The 24,532-nt window shown below is 45.3% G+C and overlaps 2 protein-coding genes across 2 annotated transcripts in view; one reads left to right on the forward strand and one right to left on the reverse strand.

Annotated features, from left to right (window-relative positions):
* Nucleotides 1-24,532, forward strand: part of MDN1 (midasin AAA ATPase 1) — a 125,963-nt gene that overhangs the window by 88,591 nt on the left and 12,840 nt on the right. Inside the window, exons 47-61 of the mRNA XM_068117494.2 lie at nucleotides 5,066-5,161; nucleotides 12,581-12,675; nucleotides 12,825-12,919; nucleotides 13,657-13,803; nucleotides 14,148-14,257; nucleotides 14,491-14,564; nucleotides 15,655-16,334; nucleotides 16,484-16,734; nucleotides 16,936-17,051; nucleotides 17,263-17,691; nucleotides 20,346-20,668; nucleotides 20,924-21,090; nucleotides 21,206-21,367; nucleotides 21,955-23,019; nucleotides 23,248-23,406. Of these exons, the coding sequence (XP_067973595.2) occupies nucleotides 5,066-5,161; nucleotides 12,581-12,675; nucleotides 12,825-12,919; nucleotides 13,657-13,803; nucleotides 14,148-14,257; nucleotides 14,491-14,564; nucleotides 15,655-16,334; nucleotides 16,484-16,734; nucleotides 16,936-17,051; nucleotides 17,263-17,691; nucleotides 20,346-20,668; nucleotides 20,924-21,090; nucleotides 21,206-21,367; nucleotides 21,955-23,019; nucleotides 23,248-23,406 (3,969 nt within the window). The remainder of the gene's footprint in view (nucleotides 1-5,065; nucleotides 5,162-12,580; nucleotides 12,676-12,824; nucleotides 12,920-13,656; nucleotides 13,804-14,147; nucleotides 14,258-14,490; nucleotides 14,565-15,654; nucleotides 16,335-16,483; nucleotides 16,735-16,935; nucleotides 17,052-17,262; nucleotides 17,692-20,345; nucleotides 20,669-20,923; nucleotides 21,091-21,205; nucleotides 21,368-21,954; nucleotides 23,020-23,247; nucleotides 23,407-24,532) is intronic.
* On the reverse strand, nucleotides 1,487-3,694 carry LOC144892008 (uncharacterized). The gene is made up of 2 exons (XM_078777162.1): nucleotides 3,643-3,694; nucleotides 1,487-2,465 (listed from the first exon to the last, which is right to left on the reverse strand). Exon 2 carries the CDS (start codon nucleotides 2,323-2,325, stop codon nucleotides 1,774-1,776), a length of 552 nt encoding a protein of 183 aa, XP_078633288.1. The 5' UTR covers nucleotides 2,326-2,465; nucleotides 3,643-3,694; the 3' UTR covers nucleotides 1,487-1,773.

Below are 24,532 nucleotides of genomic sequence, written 5' to 3' on the forward strand. Positions count from 1 at the left end.
ATCAAGCAGCAATCCCTGGTTAAGGGTTGAAGTTGGACACTTGAGGGATGATATCATATACTCGATATAAAATATATAAAGAACACAAAATTACATCACTTGTGCGTCCCTACTTTCCGTGAAACACTTGTGAAGTTGGGGATTTCACAGAAATGATTGGGATGATCACCTGAGTTATATTCGCTGCTTTGTGATGCATTCTGTTCATGTGCCCCGGATGAGAAGTGAAAATGTAAAGATTACATGAAATAATTTTGCTTTTTAAATTGTCTCGGTGATCATTGTTCCAGAACGCTGCTTGTCATATCCTCTGTCTTCATAGACACATTTGTACAGACACTTTGTTTGTGTGTTTTTCTTGTATTACTAAAAGGAGAATAGTGTGTGTGTGTCTCTGGGTGTCTGTATGTGTCCCTGTGTCTGTCTCTGTGTGTCTGTGTCTCGGTGTCTCTATGTCTTGGTGTCTCTGTGTCTGGGTGTCTCTGTCTGTGTGTGTGTGTGGCTGTGGCTATCTTTGTGTGTGTCTCTGCCTCTGTGTGTGTCTGTGTCTCTTGTCTGGGTGTCTGTCTCTGTCTGTGTTTGTGTGTGTCTTCGTGTCTGTATCCATCCTCGTCATGCTTTATTCAAAAGGGTTTCTGCTGTTGAAGAATAATAAACCTGGTACTATTGGAAAACTAATAATCGATTTACTTTGAGCAAATATTAGTGTCCGTTGAATCACAAAATCACAGTTTTAAAAGCCCGCCTTACTGGAATGGAAGAAGAAGAAGCAGGACCTAGAGCTTTAAGGTAGTGGTTCCAACGGAACAGCAGGTGCAAAATTAGAATAAAGCATGACAGGGAACACATCAAATTACATATAGTAATACTTCTCAACGAAATAGTTCACGTAAGTACACGGAATGGGATATTTTAAAACGGAATATTTCGTACATGGAAGGAGCACATGAACTACAATCACAGCCACGGCAACAGCAGCATAAACAACTGCGTGTTATAAAAGTTCATCTTCAAAAATTTTGCATCTTCATTGAGAGTCACACATTTGTAATATTAAGTGCAACATGCAGTCTTTTGATTAAACCCATTAGCGAAGCGTCGGGTATCCACGCCTAGTTTATTTTAAATGTCACCAGGTCGTCTTGTGTGTCCGAAAGGATGGTGCAGAGGTAGGACACTTATAGGCGAGCGGTGTAGGGTGCTTTTGGGTCGAGTACCCCTCCCCATCTTAGAACAAAACACAACCTATTTTTTCTTCAAGGGGATGTCTGGGGAGTTAGAAAATCATGGTTGTGAATATGAAAGCATTGCACATCACTCCGAGAATCACATTTACATTTATATATAATAGGTGCTGATGTCGATGCCGAGAGCCGATTTGACGTAACAGGTTTTTTGCCTCTATAGGCATCAATATTGATGCTATATGCACAAATGTGGTATTAAAATGTGCAGGAAGATAAGACACACTCAATAAAATAGGATTGAGGCTTAACAAATAACTTTTATTGGATAGAAATGACAAAATGTTGAAATTAAATGCTGCAAATTCACTTCGGTTTCATCGATAAAGTGGGACAAATTCATTGTAATTTCAGAAATATTAGCTTCATAGTCATAAAGTTTATGTTCAAATTTCCCCTGTTCATTTGTGTATATCACATTATTAAGCAAAATGTTAATATCAATGATACTGATAATTATATTGTCTAAATCTAACGTCACCCCCCTAATATTTTACCAACATCCAGAAATCGCAGTAGTATATACATGTCATTCTGATGATGCTCCTCTGTGGAACAGTACGGCTGCCATGGCATGAGTAGTTGACTTTCCATCCAAAGTTGCTTCATTTTGGTCAAAGTTATCAATGGTGCCATCGATGATAGGATAATCATCAATGACCCTCAGGTTTTGGAGTCTTTTGGGTATGTAAACATCCTCTGATCTACTTGTCTGATCAATGGCAGCAGATGTGAGGAAACGCCGTACTTCGTCGTATGATACACAGTGACCCAGTGAATGAAGTAAGTCAATGATGTTCTTACTTCCAAATTCGTGATGTACTTTTAAGGCTAGGTCCAGGGTTTTTGCTGTGTCCACATTTTGGTTCTGTGATATTATGTCATGACATATGGCGATCGTTTTCAGGTTGCTCTTTGAAACACCCTCGTTGCTACAGCTAGTTATATTCGTGTATGACTTCTCACTGAAGCACCACTGAATGAAGTCATACGTAGCATCTGGAATGAATTTGGTATACTGCTCAATGTTTGTGTCTTCAGCTGGTGCATCGACACCAGTTGCATGCTTGATGTCAGCCATGTGCTTCCTCAGTATGCCAGCAGCAGTGTGCAAGATAGGGTTTTCATTCACTGGTTCTGCTTGTGCTGTAGAAACCAGTTTTTCATAGTCATCATCATCGTTTGCATCTTGCAGAGCAGTGGCCTTTTTTAGTGCATCACCTAAGGTCACAGAAGAGGAGCACACGATGTCAGTACAACCATATAATGTAACACAGACCAACTGATCACTGTAATGTTTGGTTAATCGTTCCTTCAATTTCCAGGCGGTGTACTGCTGCGCATTACTGGCACCCAATTCAACTAAATAGTTGATGAACTGTGCTTTCAAACTGGCAAGGATTGTCACAGTCTTTTTTTTGGAGAAGACAGTTTGGTCCAAATGAATTTTAAGTTCATCAAAGGCTACATCGTGTAATGTAACTGCTGCTGACTCTCCTGACTTGTTTTGCGCAGCAGCTATGTTGAGGTCTGTTATATAATGTCCATAGCATAATCGGTGGTATTTGGCATCATCGGCAAACAAATCTGAATACAAGAGCATTCGCATATGAATGGTGTCGTCTTTTCTTTTGTGGACCGCTGCAAGAACCTTTTCTCTGGTGGTCTGTCCGATGCCTGTGGAAATTTGTGTAAGCTTTTTTCTATTTGAAGTGTTCCGTTTGCCACAAATGAAACGATCATTCCTGATGTCAAACCCGCTTGTTTCACTTCTCATGAGCCTTGAAGGTTCCGTAGAGATGGACTCCGACGTACACGGTTGTTGTTCAGTATCGGTAGATTGGCATTTAGGCAAATTTGACTTGCTGGTGTAATTGGCACGACATGATTTATGGAAAGCCACTTTCAGATTCAGGCTTAAAATCTCTTGTTGCAAAGGCCAGAGTGCTTCATAAACATCATCTTGTCTCAGCTTACTTGCTTTTAGAATTGCATTCAAGCCATCAGCAGTTGGGTTCTTAACCACATGGTCCTTTTTCGGGTCAACGGTTTTGGAGCATATGATACAATGGTCCGTATCGATTTTTCGACGTTTCACAGCTGGTGCTTCCAAATCCATGGTAGAAGGTTAGTGATGACCATTGTCAGAAAAGTCCATCTGGAAAGAAATATAGCAAACCAATTGTGCATTTTATGACTAAAGCATGACAGTTTCAGCATATAATCTACATACCCAAATGAAGGTTTAAGTCAACAGATTTTCAGTATTTTGCCTTAGTTTTCTTATTTCCCCCTTAAAACATGCCATTTTTTTAGTTATACATGTTCTTGGTACTCTTATGCATAATATTGCTTCGTTATTTCATTTAGAAAAAGTTTATATCTTTCAAAATCTTACCTTTTTCATTGACCTCAGAGTTTTGTTTGTCCACATGGAGACAGTTGAAAGCTGAGAGGATTGTGTCATCAGTCACATGACATAAGGGGATGTCCCGAAGTTATTTATAGCTTTTACTTTCAAGTACCTGTAACTCTTTAAATCATGGTCAGACAGTTTAGGTATGTATTAGGCACTAATAGGAAATCATATATGGGGAATCATTTGCCACCATCAGATTTGACCTTGGAACAAGGGATCAAGGTCAAACTGTCAATGGAGCATGCAATGCTGGGGTCAATGACCTCTCAAGGTCACCACAGGTCAGAAACAAATTGCCTCCATGTCTGAAATAAAACCTTGGGGTATGTAGATTATATGCTGAAACTGCCATGCACATAAAATGCACAATACCTTCCATATATGACCTTATCTGCCCCACTACTTGATGTTTTGGCGGTATTGCGATTTGTGAATTTCAATAAAATATGAGGGGGGTGACATTTGATTTTGACAGTATAATTATCAGTATTATTGATATTAACATTTTGGTTAATAATGTTAAATACACGAATGAACAGGGGAAATTTGAACATAAACTTTATGACTATGAAGCTAATATTTCTGAAATTACAATGTATTTGTCCCCATTTTATCGATGAAACCGAACTGAATTTGTAGCATTTAATTTCACCATTTTGTCATTTCTACCCAAGAAAAGTTATTTTTTAAGCCTTATTCCTATTTTATTGATTGTGTCTTATCTTCCTGCACATTTTGATACCATATTTGTGCATATAGCATCAATATTGACGCCTATAAAGGCAGAAAACCTGTTACGTCAAATCGACTCTTGGCGTCAACATCAGCACCTATTATATATATATGTAAATGTGATTCTCGGAGTGATGTGCAATGCTTTCATATTCACAACCATGATTTTCTAACTCCCCAGACATCCCCCTTGAAGAAAAAATAGGTTGTTTTTTGTTCTAAGATGGGGAGGGGTTAGACCCATTTTAAGGCCCCTTTTGAGATTTCACCATTAGCCTATTAGCTTTTAACTGTCCAGTCGGGGTTTGATTCCCGAACAGACTATGAACTTTCTAATTGGTGCTTCGCAGACATGGTTTTGTTTAACGCAGACACGTTAAGCCGGGGGTCCCAACTCTCCACATTAGCTTGTTTTGCGTTAAAGATCCCATGGCGTGTTTCACGAAGAGTTGGCGAGTTTTCGCCGGCACCCTGAACAAATTCCAAGTTCCTGCCCTGATTACCGCTGGGAAGGCAAAGGCAAACCACCCAATGTAAACCTTGCCATGGGGCTGCACTAACAGCACCAAACCTGCCTTCAGGAAGAGATTGATTTTAATCGATGTATTTGGTTCATTGTGATGAAGAATGAATAATATACTACCTGTTTGTTCTCCCCACTTATACACAGATTGTTGTTATTGTCGACCGAATGTTGACCTTCCCGCTGTCCAGCCCTCTTTCCAAGTTTATCTGTGGTCTGGAGATCCTTCTGGCAAAGGCTCAGGTACCTGTGGTTACTTTCTTCTTCCTCCTTCTCACACCTGGATTTTTTGGTTCATGAGTTATCAAACAGAGTGACCACTATATTCATCATGGGTGTGTCTGTGTGTCTGTCTGTGCACAGCATAACTACCCGATGATATCATCCGATCTTGATGATGATATCATCCGATCTTGATGAAACTTGGGTGGGAGGTTGATATCATGACCTAGTTTTGTCCTCCCTCGAGTGGGCGTATTGCGCCCATTGTGGGTGGAGCCATGCCCGAAAAAGATTTCTTTTTAGGGGGTAATCGATTTCAAGCTACATCTTCTCCGAGGGGTTTGGTGGAATCTGACAGGGGTTTCAGTATTTAGTGAGGCCAATGTCATGTGTCTAGCCCCACGGAGCTCGATTTTTCATTTTCGCCCCAAGGTCAAGGTCACAAGGTCAAGAAATTTAGAAAAGTCGATTTTTGATGGTTTTATTACATTGTTCGCTTCCTGATAGGGTGAAATGTCGTACATGTTTTTATATTATCACATACATCATGAAATACAAGTTTTCCAACAAATTTCAGAATCTTCGACCTTTGACCTTTGAAGGTCACAAAGGTCAAATTTTCAAAGTTGTCGGAATCGAACCGAATTTTTGGTATTGTGTAGCTAACTAACCTCATAACTGATTATACATTATTTTCTATCTCATTCCAAGGTCAGTAATCTTCGTTTTGACATTTCAAGGTCACAAAGGTCAAATATTCAAAGTTGTCGGAATCGAACCGAATTTTCGGTATTGTGTAGCTAACTAACCTCATTACTGATTATACATTATTTTCTATCTCATTCCAAGGTCAGTAATCTTCGTTTTGACATTTCAAGGTCACAAAGGTCAAATATTCAAAGTTGTCGGAATCGAACCGAATTTTCGGTATTGTCACAAAGGTCAAATTTTCAAAGTTGTCGGAATCGAACCGAATTTTCGGTATTGTGTAGCTAACTAACCTCATAACTGATTATACATTATTTTCTATCTCATTTCAAGGTCAGTAACCTTCGTTTTGACATTTCAAGGTCAAAGGTCAAATTTTCAAAGTTGTCGGAATCGAACCGAATTTTCGGTATTGTGTAGCTAACTAGTCTCATAACAGATAATACATTCCTATTTATATATTTTCAATGTCTGTTTTGACTTTTGTCATTGAATACCGCTCGCTCGTGAACCATCGTCGTCTCCTGACTTGTCTTCTTCTTCATTGTCTGTGCAAGCAACTACTTGCATGCTTTGTGCATGAATATATTGTACAGTCATGCCTCCGCTGACAAAGTCACCGGAGGCATTGTTTTTGAGTTGTTCTTCCTTCCATCCGTCCGTCCATCCATGATGGGTTTACATTCCCATGATAACTTAAGAACGGCTGAAGGGATCTAAGTCAATCTTGGTACAGGTATGTATAATGATGCAATAATGTGGACGGGGGCATATCGGTCGACTTCGAGGAGTGCCGTTCTAGTTTATTTTCGTGTTTTGAAACTAATAATTTGATCAAGAGTATACGATCCTACCAGGTGTCATGGGACATCTTCTTTAGAGTTGAGAATTTGCCCACAGGTGTCTGTCATGCATAACCCTAAGTATCTACAGTTTAATTGCTCAATTTCAGTGCATCGCTTCCATGAGGAAGGAGTTCAAGGAGGGTCACTGAATGACAATCGGCTAACAGAGAGTGGGAACTTCTTTAAGGATGGTTTGATGGTAGATGATAAATCCAACAACCTTACAAACCTTCATATGCAGCTCAATGGAGTATTGCTCTCCCTTCTGGCCTTTCCCACACACCTTTCCCATCTTGACGCTACGGAATTCAAGGTTCTCAAAATCAGTTGATTCTCCCGCAATGAAGATGAATCTCTGGGCCTGTTGCTCCCACATCGCATACAGTCCAGCGCTCTGTCTTCTTTCGTCTCCTTTCTGGTGTTGCATCCTTTGCCCTTTCTGTAGTCTCCAGAGCCACAGCTGTGATTTGGGCATGAAAAGGCCCCAAAAGATATTACGAAGGCTTGTTGCACATTTCAAACGAGAAAGCATCTCAAAATGCAAAACCCGTCCACATCCGCTTTGCTCTCAAAAAAAAATTGACGAAAACAACTATTTTTTTTATTGAAAATTGTCATTCAAAAGTTTTTTATTAAAAAGTTTTAAAAATCTTTTATGTACATTTCATGAATTTTTTTTTTTTTTTTTTGTATACTGAATCAAGGCTCGTGAAAGAGCTGACATTTACTTCACAAACAAATCAACCAGACAAACAAAATATATAAAAGAGGGAGCGGAAGACAAGAGAATGGGAAGCACGCAAACACTTGAGAGCACACAACATTTAAGAGCAGGGAGATGTGTGGGAGGGAGAGGGCTTGGGGGGAGGAGGCGTGGGAAGGGGGGGGGGGGGTGGGAGAAGTATAAAACACAAGGACACCAAGGACTTCCAGGACAGAAGTTGGTATTTCAAAAAGTGGAATTGGGGTGAAATTATCGGGGATAGAAAAGATCAAGGTTTTGGATGGGGGAAGATAAGAGATGGTGGTGAACAGCTGTTTTAAAGACCTGGAGGGTGGAGTGGGATTGAAGAGAGTGAGGGAGTTTGTTCCAGAGGCGGGAGAAAAGAGGAATGAAGGAGTGAAGGTGAGCAGAGAGTCTTGATTTTGGCAGTTTAACCATAAGAGGGTTCCAGGCAGATCTTGTGCGACCTGTAGGAATATTTGGGGGACAGAGCCCAGAGAGAGCTGGGGGGGCAAGGCCAGAGAGGAGTCGGTAGAAAACGGAAAGACCACCAACCTGCCTGCGGTGAGTGAGTGAGTGAGAGGCCCTTGGAGTTAGCTTCATCGCGGGAGATTCCAATGATTCTGAATGCTTTGCTTTCAACAGCGTGAAGACGAGCTAGGTGTGAGGCAGGAGCACCAGCCCAGAGGGGAGAGCAGTATTCCATTGAGCTTCGGATGAAAGCCTTGTACGTGGTGAGGAGCTCAGGTGTGCCAAGGAAGGACTTCGCACGACGGAGGATGCCCAGTCGGCGACTGGCTTTGGAGGCCAGATTTGAAATGTGGTTTTCCCAGGAAAGATCATGGCAGATAGTGAGACCCAAAAGTTTGAGTGACAGAACTTCTTGGAGAGGATTATTCAGAAAGTAGATGGGAGGGTTGTCCAGTCGGTCTTTTCGGAGAGACATCGTAAGAGTGTGAGATTTGTCAGGATTGAAAGACATGTTCCACTTGTTTGCCCAGTCTGTTATTTTGTCCAGGTCTGCAGAGAGTGAGGAGGCTGCAGAATGCCGATCTGAGGGATGAAGAATGGAGCGGCAGAGAGTAGAGTCATCAGCAAAGAGATAGAGAGGATTTTCAAGAGAGTTGGAGAGATCATTGATGAAGACCAGAAAAAGCACAGGGCCCAGAACACTGCCTTGGGGAACTCCAGCCTGAACAGGAAGAGGAGATGAGAGAAACCCATTCAGGGCCACACGTTGACTACGACTAGAGAGGAAGTCCGCCAGCCATGCGTGGAGATTTCCATGGACACCAACAGAGGAGAGTTTGGTGAGCAGAGCGGGGTGCCAGACCGTATCGAAGGCACGTGATATGTCAAAGGAGACAGCTCTAATTTCCTGTTTGGCATTGAGGACCTCCATCCATTGCTGAGAAAGCAGTAGCAGCATGTCCAGAGTAGAGTGACCAGGTCTGAAACCAAATTGATGATCAGAGATCAAGCCATTGGAGAAGAGGAAAGATTTCATATCTGAAGCAATGATGGATTCCATGACTTTACTGATAATTGAGAGAAGGCTGATTGGTCTGTAGTTGCTGGGATCTGTTTTTGCATCTTTTTTGTGCAAAGCAGTGATGTAGGCAGATTTCCAAGCAGATGGCAGATGACCTTGAGCAAAAGAGAGTGTGAAGAGAACAGAGAGAAGGAGTGAAAGAGCGGAAGAACAAGATTTTAGGACCCGTGGGCTGATGCCGTCAGGTCCAGTTGCAGAATCAGAGTCGAGGGTTGACAGAAACTTTTCCACCTTGTCAGGAGGAAAGGACACAGCGTCCAGGAGCAGCTGGGTACGACTGGGTACGGTGGGTACAGAGAGGGATGGGTTTCGGACACAAGATTTAGAGGCAAACACAGAGTTGAGGCATTCAGCTTTTTCACGCGCGGAGTCAGCCGTGTGGCCGTTTGAGGTGAGGGAGGGGATGGAGGGGGAACAAACACCAGAAACAGATTTGACCAGCCGCCACCAGGATTTGGAAGGGGGAGACGGATAAGAGAGTTCTGTCCTGAGAACGGAGAGATATTGTTTCCTGGCTCTCCTGAGGGTGGACACACACTTGTTTCGGGCTTTGTGAAAGGAAATGAGATTTCCTTCCGTTGGATTTGCTTTCCAGGAGACGAAAGCAAGTTGTTTCTGGGCAATAGCCTCACCACAAGATTCCGTGTACCATGGATGGGAGGAAGGGTATGACAACTGAAGACGAGATGGGATAAATCTGTGCATGAGAGAGAGCAGTTTACTTTGGAAGAATTCCCAGGATGAGTTGATGTCAGAGGTGGTAGAGATGGGAGACCAGTCCAGATGATTGATGGCTGCTTGAAGACCATGCCAGTTGGCCTGAGTGAAATGCCAGACTCGTCGACGCTGAGGAGGCTCTCTGAGAATGGTCAGAGAGATGTCCACTTTAACAAGCACATGATCAGATGAGCCGATTGGAGCAGAAGAAGAGCAGCAGACATTTTCAGGGAAGTTAGTCATAACCAAGTCCAGAAGAGAAGATGCTCCGTTGATTGAGATCCGGGTCGGGAAATTGACAGATTGTGTCAGTCCCAGTGAGTCACAGAAGTCCTTTGCTGAAGAGCCATGGCTGGTGAGAGAGGTACCCACACCCAGCCAACTGGCATGGTGACAATTGAAATCACCACATATGAGGAAGAGAGAGTTGGGATGGGTAGATAGAAGTTGGTCCATGTTATCAGACAGCGAGATGTAGATGGAGTCATCACTGTTTGGTGGACGGTACAACACACATATGAACAGAAGGTGGGAGCGAAGGTGAAGCCGTAGCCAAAGGTATTCCTGGGGGTGAGGTGGAGAGAGGGCAGTGCAGGGCGAGTGAGGAAGAGAGTTTTTTATAAAGATAGCAACCCCCCCTCCAGGACGAGGCTCAGGTCTATCATACCGGAGGAGGGAGTAACCTGGGAGAGATACCAAGGAATCAGAGACATCATGAAGGAGGAAAGTTTCTGTTAAGCAGATCACGTCTGGTTTGTCAGAAGCAACCTGTATGGAGAGATCAGTCAAGTTTGAGCGAAGGCCCCGGATGTTTGAGGTCCATACTGTTAAAGAAGAGGAAGGGGGAGCATCGGATACAGAACAGGGGGGGGGGGAGCGGTAGGGTATGATGTGGAAGAGGAGGAAGAGGTAGGGAGAGCTGTTGAAGGTGTGTCAGATTTCAGAGCAGCTTGGAGAAAGGGAAGAATGGGGCGGACAAAAGGTTTGATGGTGATTGGGTGAGGCGCAGTGAGGTGTTGTTTGAGGAGAGGGAAGAGTGAGGCAGAAGGTTGAGGGAGATGAAGGTGAGAGTTGGAAGGGGGAAGAAGCAGGGAGGATGCTTTGAGGAGGAGGGGTGAGAGGGGAGTCTAGGAGGGGAGGAGTGAGGGAGGGTCTCAGAGGGCAGGGGTGTGGGGGGAGTTTAGGAGGGAAGGGGCAAGGGGGGAGATCTGAAAGGGATGGGTGATGGGGAAGATTTGGAGGGGAGGGGCAAGGGGGAAGATTTGGAAGGGATGGGTGATGGGGATGATTTGGAGGGGAGGGGCAAGGGGGAAGATTTGAAAGGGATGGGTGATGGGGAAGATTTGGAGGGGAGGGGTGAGATTGGATTTTGAAAAATGTACGATTAATGGGAAACAAACATTTCTTGCAAAATGAGTTTCTTGCGACCTTCGAGTCAAAAATACGTTTGAGGATGCTGAAGGATGGGTGGAGTTCTGGAGAGTTTAGGGAATGAATGAAAGAGGCACTGTAGCTGTAAGAGATGGAATTTTTTTTTGGAATGAATAGATTTGGTGAGCAAGTCGAAAGCATCCTTTTATAGAACAAGAAGAAAAAGGTATTATAGTATATGACAGAATACCATTGTTCAGGGGACAGATGAAACATTTTTTAATGACGTGAACACGTGATCATGAACAACGTGGTCAAAGAACGAACGAACAAATAAGAACGAAACGGATAAGAACAGAGAAGGGAATATATATATATATATATATTATTTTTTTTGAGTTGGGATGAAAACAGAGACAGAGACCGAATGTGGAACGTGAAAAATAGAGACCGAAAGGAATTGCGAGCGCAATCGAAGAAACCGCTGAGACAGAAACAAAGCCTCAAGCCAAGGGCAGACACGGTAGCCTCCTACTACTAGTCCTACGCTTGGCGTCAGAATATGCGACACGAACTGTACCGACGATTCTGTACACAGGTATTCTGTACACAGGTATTCTGTACACAGGTACACACACAGGTATTCTGTACACAGGTATGAAAAACCAACACCAAGAATACTATTAGAGACACACCAATAGTTACATACACACCGAAAGAAAGATAAAGTTTCGACCTGTGGTAAAGCCGGTATTACGACAAAAACACAATTGTGAAAAGTTACTTATTAACTTCGAAAGCGTGCGCGCATGCACGGCTTTGAAGAGACGTGACGTCACGTGACTTCCCCAGACGAGAAGAGACGTGAAGAGACTTTGAAGAGATTTAAAACGTTAGACAAGTGGATGTTCGGGGAAGTTAGGGGGAGAAGAGAAAATCTAAGAAATAAGCAATACAGCGAAGGAAAGAACTTAAATTCGCAGAACACCTATGGGGGTAGGGAAGCCGAGATAAACTAGGCCGCGCACGCGGGGGGACAGAAAAGGATTAAATTATACAAAAGTTTGCAGGAATTGCAAATCAACAGCAACTGGAAAACACACTGCAACACATGCACAATAAAAAACGAGTAGAAATTGACGAATACACGAATGGAAAAAATACTTTAACTTTTGCTGCCGTCCAGACGTCGAACACGCTTCCTTGCTCCAGGGACCGGAAACGGAAGTCCAAACCGGAATTTTCCTCCATATTCTTATAATAAGTGTTTGTTGAAAATTTGATGACATGCAGACACGCACAGACACAATTGCAAAACTCCGTCTCCCCTGCGGGGTCGGACAGGCTGATAAGGCCTTGTCCTATAACTTTGTTTAGCGAGATGGTCTAGTTTCTATCGGTGGTCCTAAAAATGGATGAGAGCATCTTTTTTACGTGCGTTACCATTTTGTTCAGCAAAAAATGTTTACATTGTTTGTGGTGCACGTGTGCTATCCCATACCTCCAACCATCGGTACATGCAGGACTGGGAGACGGTGGCATGTCGACGTGTCTCTCTGCAAGCACAGCTCGATGACATTACACACCTTGTTATCGAGTTCCGCAAGCTTGAGCTCAAGTACGTGCCCAACACGGGAAACATGTATCTGATGAACCGATTGTTCTTAGTCCATTATATCTTGCAAAATGGATTTGTAAATGCACGAAAGTATAAATAGGATGCATTAATATTTCTGGGTTGTCACACTCGTTTGTGGTGACGTGCAGTTGCTGGTTCTCACTCCTGGATGCAACAGAGGTTCGGTACAAAGAGCGTGACGTGGACAGTTGGCTCGCCATTTACCAGCTGATCGAGGGGCCAGGTAAGCACCGACGAGTTGCGATCGGCACAACTGCACTCCCACTGCAGCAGAAACGCTCGTGGATAATAACTACCATCACTTCCATCTCTTACATCGTTGCAAAAAATACTGCGATTATATAGCTGCCCCACAAGCATCTTTTTTTATAACCTTGTCTGGTGAACTCCACGTTGTGCAAGAGTTGGTCAATAGCTGGCTTTGGAGCCTGGGCATGAAAATCAGAAGACCTGCCTTTTGGAATCGATATTGTTCATCAATGTGATCTCGTTACGCAATTCCTCCCAAAATTTATTTGACATATTGAAGCCCACATTTGGAGAGACTGCTTCCACTTGAGAGCAGGCTAAAGAAGACGAAGAAAAATAAGAGAAGAGAAACCAAGGCCTTCAAGATTTTAGGAATCTCCCATGATGAAGCTGAGTTGATGGGAGTATCACTTCGCCATCGCCAAGTGGTCGGTGGTCTCATTTCTACCACCTCCTTTCTGGCATGCACAATCTGTCCTCTCCATTCTTTGGCCCTTCCCCCTGCCCCCAGGTTTCTGCAGGGCTCTATCATAAGTATTTCCGAGATTCCCAGACTCTACTGTCACATTTGGAGTTGAATATGAATGAATGAATGGTCTGAGGTTGACACAACTACTGAGAATGAATAAACTACTTTGGATAACTTTACAGTTGATGCCAATTGATTTTGCGCACTCTCCCAAGCCTCACCGACCTCCCGTTTTGTTGCAGGTGGGGATGAGACTTGGCAGCAAGGTGCTGTGGAAACATTGCAGGCCTGGATGGAAGGAGCCACACTCGGGCAGTTTTCGAGACGCCTCACCTCACTTCTCACCTTTCACTGTCAGATGCTGCACCACCCTGACCATCACCGCAAAGGTGTGTGTGTGTGTGTGTGTGTGTGTGTGTGTGTGTGTGTGTGTGTGTGTGTGTGTGTGTGTGTGTGTGTGTGTGTGTGTGTGTGTGTGTGTGTGTGTGTGTGTGTGTGTGTGTGTGTGAGTGAGTGAGTGAGTGAGTGAGTGAGTGAGTGAGTGAGTGAGAGAGAGAGAGAGAGAGAGACACAGAGACACAACGAGACACACAGAGGAGACACACAGAGGAGACACACACACACACCACGTTTCTTGCCATACAGCATGAACGTTTGTTCATTTTTGGAATAATGATGTTATTTTGTTGAAATTGCCCGGTGTCCACTTCTAATGCTTATCCTTATTTCATAGAGCATCTCACCAACGTGCTGTGGAACCTGTACCGTTACTACCACCAGTTTCTAAACACCATACAGGCGCGCCTCGCACTTCAGCGCCGTGAAATTGAACGCGGGCTTAAGGTCTGTTCACAGCATTATTTTTTTAAACCTCTTTTGACAACAAGGAATGGGAAATCATCCGACAATTTCATTGGTCGCTTAATTAAATTAACGACATCCTCTTCTCGCTTGCCATTTTCAAGGATTTTGCTCTTGCTACCTTTTTATTTTTATTTTTATTCTGTGATGTCTGTTCTCTGAATAGCATTTTTTTTTTTTTTTTACTTACCACAACCGATCGCGTCACCTTGCAGGATTTTGTGAAGATTTGTCGATGGAATGATAGGAGTTTCTGGGCCGTGAAGATGGTGGTGGAGAAAACACACAGGTGCGTGGAAAGTCCATCACAATGACGTCTGTCTGTTTTATGTCTGTGCGTGATTCAAAACAGCTGCAAGAGACTTAGTTCTTGTCCCAACTGCATATAAATGCCATTGCAGTCTTTTCTCATCTGTCTTCATTGGGTTTTTTAAAAATTTATTTATTTATTTCATATCGTTCCGAGTCTCTTTGCTCGTACAAATAAATCTGTCTAATTTCGTGCTAATTCCACCTGGCATTATCTATCTATAATTCCAGTAATCTCTGTGTGTATGTGTGTGTGTATGTGTGTATGTGTGTGTGTCTGTGACCGCTGTTTCTCGACAACCACGGGTCCGATATACTTGAAACTTGCCAGGTATATTGCTGGGGACCCGAGGATGTGCCTTTTCAAGGTTTCATATTAATCGGAGAAGTAGTTACCGAGCTATGGTGATTTCTTTACCAAACTCCGCAAGCCGTTCGCTTTGGACCAAACCATTTCATGTAAATAGAGGGGGGGGATTGTCACCGTACTCGCAAGCCGTTCGCTTTGGCTTTGCGAATGGACCAAACCATTTCATGTAAATAGAGGGGGGGGATTGTCACCGTACTCGCAAGCCGTTCGCTTTGGCTTTGCGAATGGACCAAACCATTTCATGTAAATAGAGGGGGGGGGATATAATTTTAGATATATATATAGTACGGGCATGCCCTAGTGAATAACAATGCTGACATGTCTGTCCAAATTGTTCAGTAATCTTCATTAATTTTGAGGTTGAAGTATTTACACGATGGCCGACTTCTTGACTTCAAAGATCAGCAAAATCCACAGCCTGGCATAAACAGCCAGTGACCGACGTTTACAAAACCTCTTTTTAATCGATTACTGTCACAGGCCTTTTATCCTTCCCGTAAATTTACTGCATAAATTGAACGATAGACATTATTTCTATTTTTCTAATCCCAAACCCGGCCGTCGACTTGCCGATCGATCCTCGTAATTCTGCGACGACATTAACGTTAATTTTTGGGGATTTGTGCATTTGATTTTTTAAAATCCGATTTGTTTTTTTTCACACATTTTGGTCTATAATGGTCAATTCCCACTCTTCCAGGATCCTGTTCAAATTTGTGCGGAAGTTTGAGAGCGTGCTGGCCGAGCCATGCAGACTGAGTCTCACGGAGCAAACCCTGCACCTGGCCGAGACTCAAGAAGAGGCAGAGGGCAAAAGATCTCGAAAGAAGCAGCCAAGAAAGCGACAGGTTGCAGCAGGAAGCCGTGGCAATGGCAAGCGGAGACGACAACACGTGGAGCAAAACGCAGAAGCTTCTCAGTGTGCCGCAGATGCACAACTATGTGGGAAACGTGAAGAAGAATCAGAAGAAGAGGAGGAACGTATTTATGGAAAGGGTGAGGACATTGACAAAGAGACTGGAAATAAATTGCTTGAACTCCTTCGTGCAGCAAAAGTCAGCACAAGTATCCCGGCCTGCATTGAGGCTCTAGTCCTAGAGCCAGCCACTGGCTCCCAAGACGCTTTATCAGTGAGGTTGCCTCACCTGCTGAGCCGCGCAGGGCAATTTTGTGCTGAGCTGAGCGGATGTAGCAAAATTGCACGTTCCATTCACGACCTTGACCTCTTCACCGGTGTGGTTTTGGCATCTGCTAAGGATCTCGCTGGATTGACAGTGAACTCCCAGGCATCACGTGAGGCACAGAGAGCGCAGGCCAAGCAGCAGCATATGCATAAGCAACGTGCACTGTCTGACCTGTTTCGAACCCTACGCTCTGCAGGTATAGGTCCTCTCCGGCGGAAATGTTCCTCCACCCCCCGATCTTAATTTTTTTTTTTGGAGCGTACATGTACTGTGTAGATACATGAGCCTGTGTAGATTTTAGAAGTGGGAATATTGTGATATTTCTCTACTTTTGTTGTTTACCAGGCCTATCCTATAGGAAAGGGCTTGTCTGGTCTCGATCAGCGAGCTCCTTTGCTTTCCTGCGCCTAGCTCCACTTTCCATGCCCAATCGTTTTGTCAAGGCTCCTGTTCAGAAAGCTGTTATAAGTGAGCTCAACCTTGGTTTGGAGCATGAAGAAGAGGTAGAACAAGGCTGGCAGGACTGCGAGCGCTACTTTTACCGAGCACTCGCTCGGCGTTCTGCTTTGCATGCTGCTAGCGCTGCCCCGGCGAAGGTAGGTTTATTCATACAATTGAAAGCACGCAGTCATGTGATTTTTTTTTTTGGGGGGATTTGTCAGCGTTTACCGTTTGTGTGTTGACCTTTGTACAGTCAAAGGGTAACCACGGTATACTACGATAAGTCTCAACTCGTGTGTTTCTTGATTATTGACCAGTCGAGCTTGTGAGGATACAAAATGTTATGTTCGTGTTAGGATGTCGGCCCTGCTCGTGCGGAACGGTGCCGCGGCCTCTCGGAGCATCTGATGCTGTTGCTGCTGGATGAACGGGAGCGCTTGGCGATCTTGCTCGATCACCACCACCAACTTGGGTACAGCTGCTGGTCTTTAAGTGTTTTGTAAATTTCTTGTTTGGTTTCTACAAAGTGATAGGTTTCGGATTGCAAGGTTGTGGGGCACAATATGACAAAAAGATTTATTTTTGAGCCACCATGCTTTTTATGCGTTTTAGAATGTCATTGTGAAGCTGTCTGAATCACAATACTGCACGAAGTTGTTGTTGTGGTGTGTTTGCGCATGCAGAGGCCTGGTGTTGGCAGTGCATTCAGTGGCAAATGGCAGGCAGACCAGGCATGCACGCCCTCTCCCTCCACAGGCAGAGGTTGAGACTTGGCTCTCTCGGCTTGACGTGGTCCTAGTGCAGGCTCAGGCCGCACTCGAGCAAACGCAGCTGCTGCTGCTGTGCTGTCCGACATTGAATGACAATAACTCAGCGAGTTCGTCCCAGGCTGTTACCTTGGCAGAGGGCACTGTCGGTACTTGTGGCTCGGATCTTGGGCCCATGAGTCCTGTCCCTTCAGTCTTGATGCCCATGGTCTGTAACCTGCGGAAGGGTGATCCATCCTGGGATCAGACCACAGGGGTGGTGAAAGACCTGATTCGTGAAACGCAGAGACTGAGGCAGCCTCTGGAGGAATCTCGAGCCACAACAAAACCCAATTTTATCACCTGGTAAGTGGACCCGAGGGGGCACCCCCTTGTTTCACTATAGTACCATTCTGACCTTGCGGTGTGCAACAAAATTGAAAGGGAAAGTGAACCCAAATATGCGCCTTTATATTAAATTATTTACTTTGCCCCTACCCTCCCCCATTTCATCGAATTATCAACACTTAAATGTTGGAACCTTAATGTAGCAACAACACCAGAGGAGGAGGGGGTGGTTTTTTGGGGGTTTTTTATATACAACATCGAGGGTCATGTAAGAGCTAACATTAATCACGAAAAAAAAAAAACGGACACATAAAACATAATAAAGGGAGCGGAAGACAAGATGGGGGAGACAGGGAAGCACACAAGTACAACAGTAGAGAACAGCGACATCGGGAGATCTGTGGGAGGGAGAGGGCTTGGGGAGAGGCGGTATGGGTGGGGTAGGGGAGAGGTAAAAAAAAAAACACATGGACACTGCTATGACTTCCAGGAAAGAAGTTGATGTTTCAAGAAAGTGGATCTGGGGTGAATTAACGGGGGTAGAAAAGTTCAAGGTTTTGTATATATATATAATAACCACCTTTAGAGGCCATTTTTCCCCGCAAGCGGGGGTTGGCCTTTTTCGGGAACCGTGGTTGTTGTTGTTTTTTGGTCCCCTTTTTGAAGCAATGTTTTACGGCCGGATGCCCTTCCTGACGCCAACCCTTTTTGCCGCCTTTAGCGACAAACAGGGAATTACCAGTGAACTGGTACTCAATTAGCCGACCTCAGAAGGATGACAAGCTGAGTCAACCCCCCTGGCGTTAATTCAGCGATCGACCGGGATTCGAACCCAGGATCCTGGGATCCTAAGCCGGGGAAGATAAGATAAGGGGGAAGATAAGAGTTGGTGGTGAACAGCTGTTTTAAAGACCTGGAGGGAGGAGTGGGATTGAAGAAAGTGAGGGAGTTTGTTCCAGAGGCGGGAGAAAAGAGGCATGAAAGAGTGAAGGTGAGCAGAGAGTCTTGATTTTGACAGTTTCCCCAGAAGAGGGTTGCTGGCAGATTTTGTGCGACCTGTAGGAATATTTGGGAGACTGAGCTGGGGGACCTAGGCCGGAGAGGAATCGGTAGAAGACACAAAGTCCACCAACCTGCCTGCGGTGAGTGAGTGAAAGGCCCTCACAAGCAGCTTCATCGCGGGAAATTCCAATGATTCTGAAAGCTTTGGTTTCAAGTGTGAAGCCGAGCTAGGTGTGAAGCAGGAGCACCAGCCCAGAGGGGAGAGCAGTATTCCATTGAGATGCGGATGAAAGCCTTGTATGTGGTGAGGAGTTCAGGTGTGCCAAGGAAGGACTTCGCACGACGGAGGATGCCCAGTCGGTGACTGGCTTTGGATGCCAGTTTGGAAATGTGGTTTTCCCAGGAAAGATCATGGCAGATAGTGAGACACAAAAGCTTGAGTGACAGAACTTTTTTTAGAGGATTGTTGAGAAAGTAGATGGGAGGGTTGTCCAGTCGGTCTTTTCGGAGAGACATAGTAAGAGTGTGAGATTTGTCAGGATTGAAAGACATGTTCCACTTGTTCGACCAGTCTGATTTTGTCAAGGTCTGCAGAGAGCTGTAGACTGCCGATCTGACAGATGAGGTATGGAGCGGCAGAGGGATATCAGTGGAGTTATCAGCAAAGATATAGAGAGGATTTTCCAGAGAGATCATTGATGAGAGATCGAGAGATCATTGATGAAGAGATCATTGATCAAGACCAGAAAAAGCACAGGGCCCAGAACTCTGCTTGAGGAACTCCAACCTGAACAGGAAGGGGAGGTGAGAGAAAACCATTCAAGGCCACACATTGACTAAGACCAGAGAGTAAGTCCGCAAGCCACGCGTGGAGATTTCCATGGATACCATAGGAGGAGAGTTTGGTGAGCAGAGCTGGGTGCCAGACCGTATCGAAGGCACGTGATGTGTCAAGGGAGACAGCTCTGATTTTCTGTTTGGCATTGAGGACCTCCATCCATTGTTGAGACAGCAGAAGCAGCATGTCCAGAGTAGAATGACCTGGTCTGAAACCAAATTGATGATCAGAGATCAAGCCATTGGAGAAGAGGAAGGATTTGATATCCGAAGCAATGATGGATTCCATGACTTTGCTGATAATTAATTGGGAGCAGGCTGATTGGTCTTTAGGTGCAAGGATCTGTTTTTGCACATTTTTTGTGTAAGGCGGTAATGTTTGCTGATTTCTAAACTGATGGCAGATGACCTTGAGCAAAAGAGAGGGTGGAGAGAACAGAGAGAGGGTGTGAAAGAGCGGCAGAGCAGGATTTTAGGACCCGTGGGCTGATGCCGTCTGGTCCAGTTGCAGAATCAGAGTCGAGGTTTGACAGAAACCTCTCCACCTTGTCAGGAGAGAAGGACACAGAATCTAGGAGCAGCTGGGTACGACTGGGTAAGGTGGGTGCAGAGACTACAGCTGGGTACGACTGGGTCAGGTGGGTGCAGAGACTACAGCTGGGTACGACTGGGTAAGGTGGGTGCAGAGACTACAGCTGGGTACGACTGGGTAAGGTGGGTGCAGAGACTACAGCTGGGTACGACTGTGTAAGGTGGTGCGTTGGTTTCTCGCTAACGTAAACGAATGGGTGGTTGCAGCACAGCAATATTGAATGATTTTGCCTATTTTGCAGGGCGAGTGTCACTCGCTGGATGGAAGGTGTCACCACACTCACAGAGGGCTTGCGTGACCTTCATCATCTTTTTGTATTGCAACCTGAAACCGGACCAGGCCCCTGCGACACTTCTTCATCAATTGCTCAGTCTCTGAATTTTGTTCTGGATCAGATCACAGTCACCACAGAGGATTTTCAAATATGGAGGGACAAAGTTTCCCTTGCTGGAGGATGTCATTTGCCTCGAGAAGACTTCAGGAGTGACCTTGATGACTTTATCTCCCTCGTCCTTTGTGTCATTCAGTCTTTGATCAAGAAGAAGCGTGAATCTGAGTTTGAAGGTATAATCCGCCACGTTTGCCCCTCCTACTTTCTATTAATCACTGTCACGTCATAACGATGCCCTATCTTACTTCCGTGCTCTAGTGCTGCTGCAATGCAACTTTCCTCTCCCCTTATTCCTTCTCCCCGGTTGTCACCCGCTCAACCCTCCCCGCTCTTGTCCACCCGATGACCACCCACCCGTCAAATCTCTTTCGTTTACATTTTCTTCTGCCACATTCTACCTCGTCACAACTGTTGTCGGTTGTTTTTAGTGGACGATGCAATTAAGGAACGGTTGGGAGAGTTGGCCGATGGACACATTAGTCGCACAATTATGGAGAATATGAAGATCGAGATTTCGCTCCTGTCCATGCCGCGCATCATCTCCAGCCTCTCAAGCTTGTTGGAACCCACCAAGAGTGCAGACTTCAGCTCTGAGGTTCTCCTTCTCTCTTATCCTTTTTTTATTTAATTTTTTCTTTTATTATATAAACACCAATCTTTTCCTCTCCTTTTACTGTCTGTCCATTATTCAAAGCTGGCTGTTCCTTCAGGTTGTTTCTGACTGTGCCTCTGGCCTGGCAACCATCTTGCCCTTGGTGTGGACCTACCACAACCTCGTCAGTTATTATATGGCTCTTGCCCTTGCTTCCCATCGTACCTCAGCCAAACTGCTCACTTCACTACTCGCAATTTTCACACAGCTTATGCAGAAGGTGTGAGCTATGTTTTGTGAGGTGGGGCTTTCCATTTAATCACTGACTGATTCTGATTCTCACGTTGTTGTGTTGCCAAGTACCCCCCTCCCCGGCCCCTTCCCTATTCACCGCGGCCACATATCCTTGCTGAATACGTCACTTGGGATTTGAAGGAATGTTGTTACTGTGCTCACGCGAAGCGAAAAATGGGGTTAAGCAACAAGCTCATTTCTGTGCCTGCCTGTCTGTCCGGCTACAAATGTCAGTTTATGATCGAGGAACAACTTTATTTCAATTGATAGTTATATTTTAAACATGACTTGGGAAAACGTACCTGCAGTTTGGCTGCCACATCCGAGTTGTTTTGGCATGCCCGGTGTTTCTGATTGGTTGATTTCCACTTGTTGGCCTCAAAAGTGTTTGATTTTTGCCTTCCATGCTGAAACTACATCCATAGTAACTGGGGCTGGTTTGGGTGAATTTGTTTGCATATTTAATATTTATTCAATTGTTTAAATACATAAAAATATGCAGGCAACCACATCTGTTTTGTTGCTCACCTGTATTGCTTGCATGTGATGCTCATCTGTATTTATTTTTTCCAGGGATTTTGCCAGCCAGAGGAGTTGTCTGACGAAGGCACGGCGCATGAAGGTGGGACCCAATTTGTTGACATTGAGGGAGGTGGCATTGGCGAAGGAGAGGGGACAAAGGACGTGAGTGAGCAAATTGAAACGGAAGACCAACTGGAGGACACAACTACGCCTGGCCAGGATACGGAAAAGGAGCCGCCAACCAAAGATCTTCCTGATGAAGACCATGCTGTTGAGATGTCGGAGGATTTTGATGGTCGGCTGCACGATGCAGATGAGAGGAAAGAAGGAGAAGAGGAAGCAAACGAGTCTGAGGAGAGCGACGGAAGTGAAGAGGAACTGGAGAAGCAAATGGGTGATTTGGGAGATGGAGAAACGGAAAAGTTAGATGAACGCCTTTGGGGAGAAGATGACAAAGAGGATGATGGAAAAAGTGGGGAAACTGAAGAAACTGGCCCTGGTGCTGGTGAGCAGGAGTCGAAACTTGTACCAAAAGATGATAATTCAGATGATCAAAACAAACGAAAAGAAAAGCATGAAGAAGGGAAGAAAAATCAGAAGAGTGAAGATGAGGGAGATGAAGAGAAAATGGAGAATGACGACAACGTGCATGAACAGATGGATGAAAGAGAGTACGACGACACAGAAACGGATCCGTACCATGGTGGTCCTGATCCCCCACAGCCAGAACCGCTCGATCTATCCGAGAAGCTTGATTTGGACAGGGGGGGAGAGTCAGGAGGAGAGGAAAATGAACCGGAAGTTGACGCTTTTGACATTGAAGAGAAGCACCCAGAGGTACGCGAGCACGAGGGACAACAAAGTGAAGACGAGGTTGGTGATGAGGGAGAAGGTGAAACCGAGGGTGAGACTGCTCAAAGTTTGGATGACGGTGGAGAAAAGCAGGAGGAAGAGGAGAATAAAGATGACAAGACAGAGGAGAACGGAGACAAAGAAGGAAGTGATGGCGAGCAGCAAGAAGAAGCAAGTGAAGAAAAGGATGAAAAAGAAGACAAGACTAATGGGGAAAAAAGCACACGACCGGATGATCTTCCCACTCAGCCTCCTGAACCCAAAGTGAGTGTTCATTGACTCGGTCTCATATCGTAGCTGTTTGTCCCTTTGCAACAATGTGTCGACTACCAGCAGAGCAGGCTCAAAGTGTTTGAGTTTTCTTCTTGGAATATTCTGTAAACACTTTTCACTTTTGTCTTCAACTGCAAAAATACTGCATTATAAACACCATTTGCATGTCCCATGTTTAGGCCTTCTTCTTTCTCTGTTCTTTGTGAATTATTAACGCAGCAGGAAGGCCACGGAGAGGGAGACGCAGAGTCAGATGAAAGGGAGGAGAGAGGGCCAGCGGATTACGAGACCAAGTCACGAACAGGAGAACAGAGTCTGCAGAGCGAGCTGGCGAGGGAGCGTGCCGGCATCAGTACCGAGGATGCGCAGGGGTCGGAGGTACAATTTCTGCATGAACTCATTCTTATTTCCGAATGAATTTCAATGACATACGGCTAGTTATGCTTGGCCATCATTGGTTTTTCCCACACTCGCCTTTCAGCCATCTACCCTGGGTTTTAATCCCGACCCAGCTATAAACTGTCATCCCGGTCGGTGTTTCACAGGCACGGTGATTCATCAATGTGTGCGCTGTCCCTCGGATGGACCTTAAACTGGGCGTCCTGTCTGCCGGCATTAGTTGGTGGATGTTGAAGACCCCGCAGTGTCCTTCGCGAAGAGTTGGCGAGTTATCGCCGGCATCATGACCAAATTACGAATTCCTGCCCTACCCTAGAGGCCCCATATATGGAGTCTCAACAACTTACAATAAGAAGCCATTTTGTTTCCATTGAGCCCGGCGCACCAAACCTGTTTCCATTGTGTGTGAAGGGTAATGTGTCCGTGTCTGTTTTCTAATCAAACTGTCTTTCTTCGAAATTGTATCAAGAAATGATTTAATTTCGTTCTTCCAACGCGTCTGAATAAGCAGACAATCAGACAGGATTGATTTGTAACCTTGAAACATTATCACAGAAACCACGGCAAAATGAAGTGTTAAAGCGCGGTGTTATGCGCGCTGTTTGTAAACAAGGAGGAAGCTGACAACGCAGTAATTTGTAAGAGTCTTTATTCAAGAGCTCACTGTAACACTGAACTCTCAGGGCTGCGCGCCCCGTGTATATCGTGAGGCCACGCCTCTCTCCCGGGCGTGGCCCACCCCCACTCGGTGTGCGGGGTGATGTCACCACGTCAGTGCTTTCGTGTCCGCCACACGCGCCCCCCCAGAATCCCCGCGCACCTGAAGGGCCAGTTTGCGGGGCAAACGGATGACCCGGCCGAAGCGCCCCCTGGCGACTGGCGGCGTCTGGGATGCAGGGATGCCATCTGGGATGCCTCCGGCTGCCCCTGGGATGGGTGCAGGACCGGGGGGCGGCGTGGCGGCGGGGCTGGGCGGTGCCGGGGGTCCGCCCGCAGGGGGGCGGCCCCGACGCGGGGGTCGGGCCACTGGCGGTGGATGGTCCACGTCGAGGTGGGCCAGCTTGAGGCGGTCCACAGAACCGCGGTCAGGAGTACCGCCGATGTC

This window comes from Myxine glutinosa, chromosome 5, assembly GCF_964187855.1.
Source record: "Myxine glutinosa chromosome 5, kmMyxGlut1.1, whole genome shotgun sequence".
NCBI classification, from domain to species: domain Eukaryota; kingdom Metazoa; phylum Chordata; class Myxini; order Myxiniformes; family Myxinidae; genus Myxine; species Myxine glutinosa.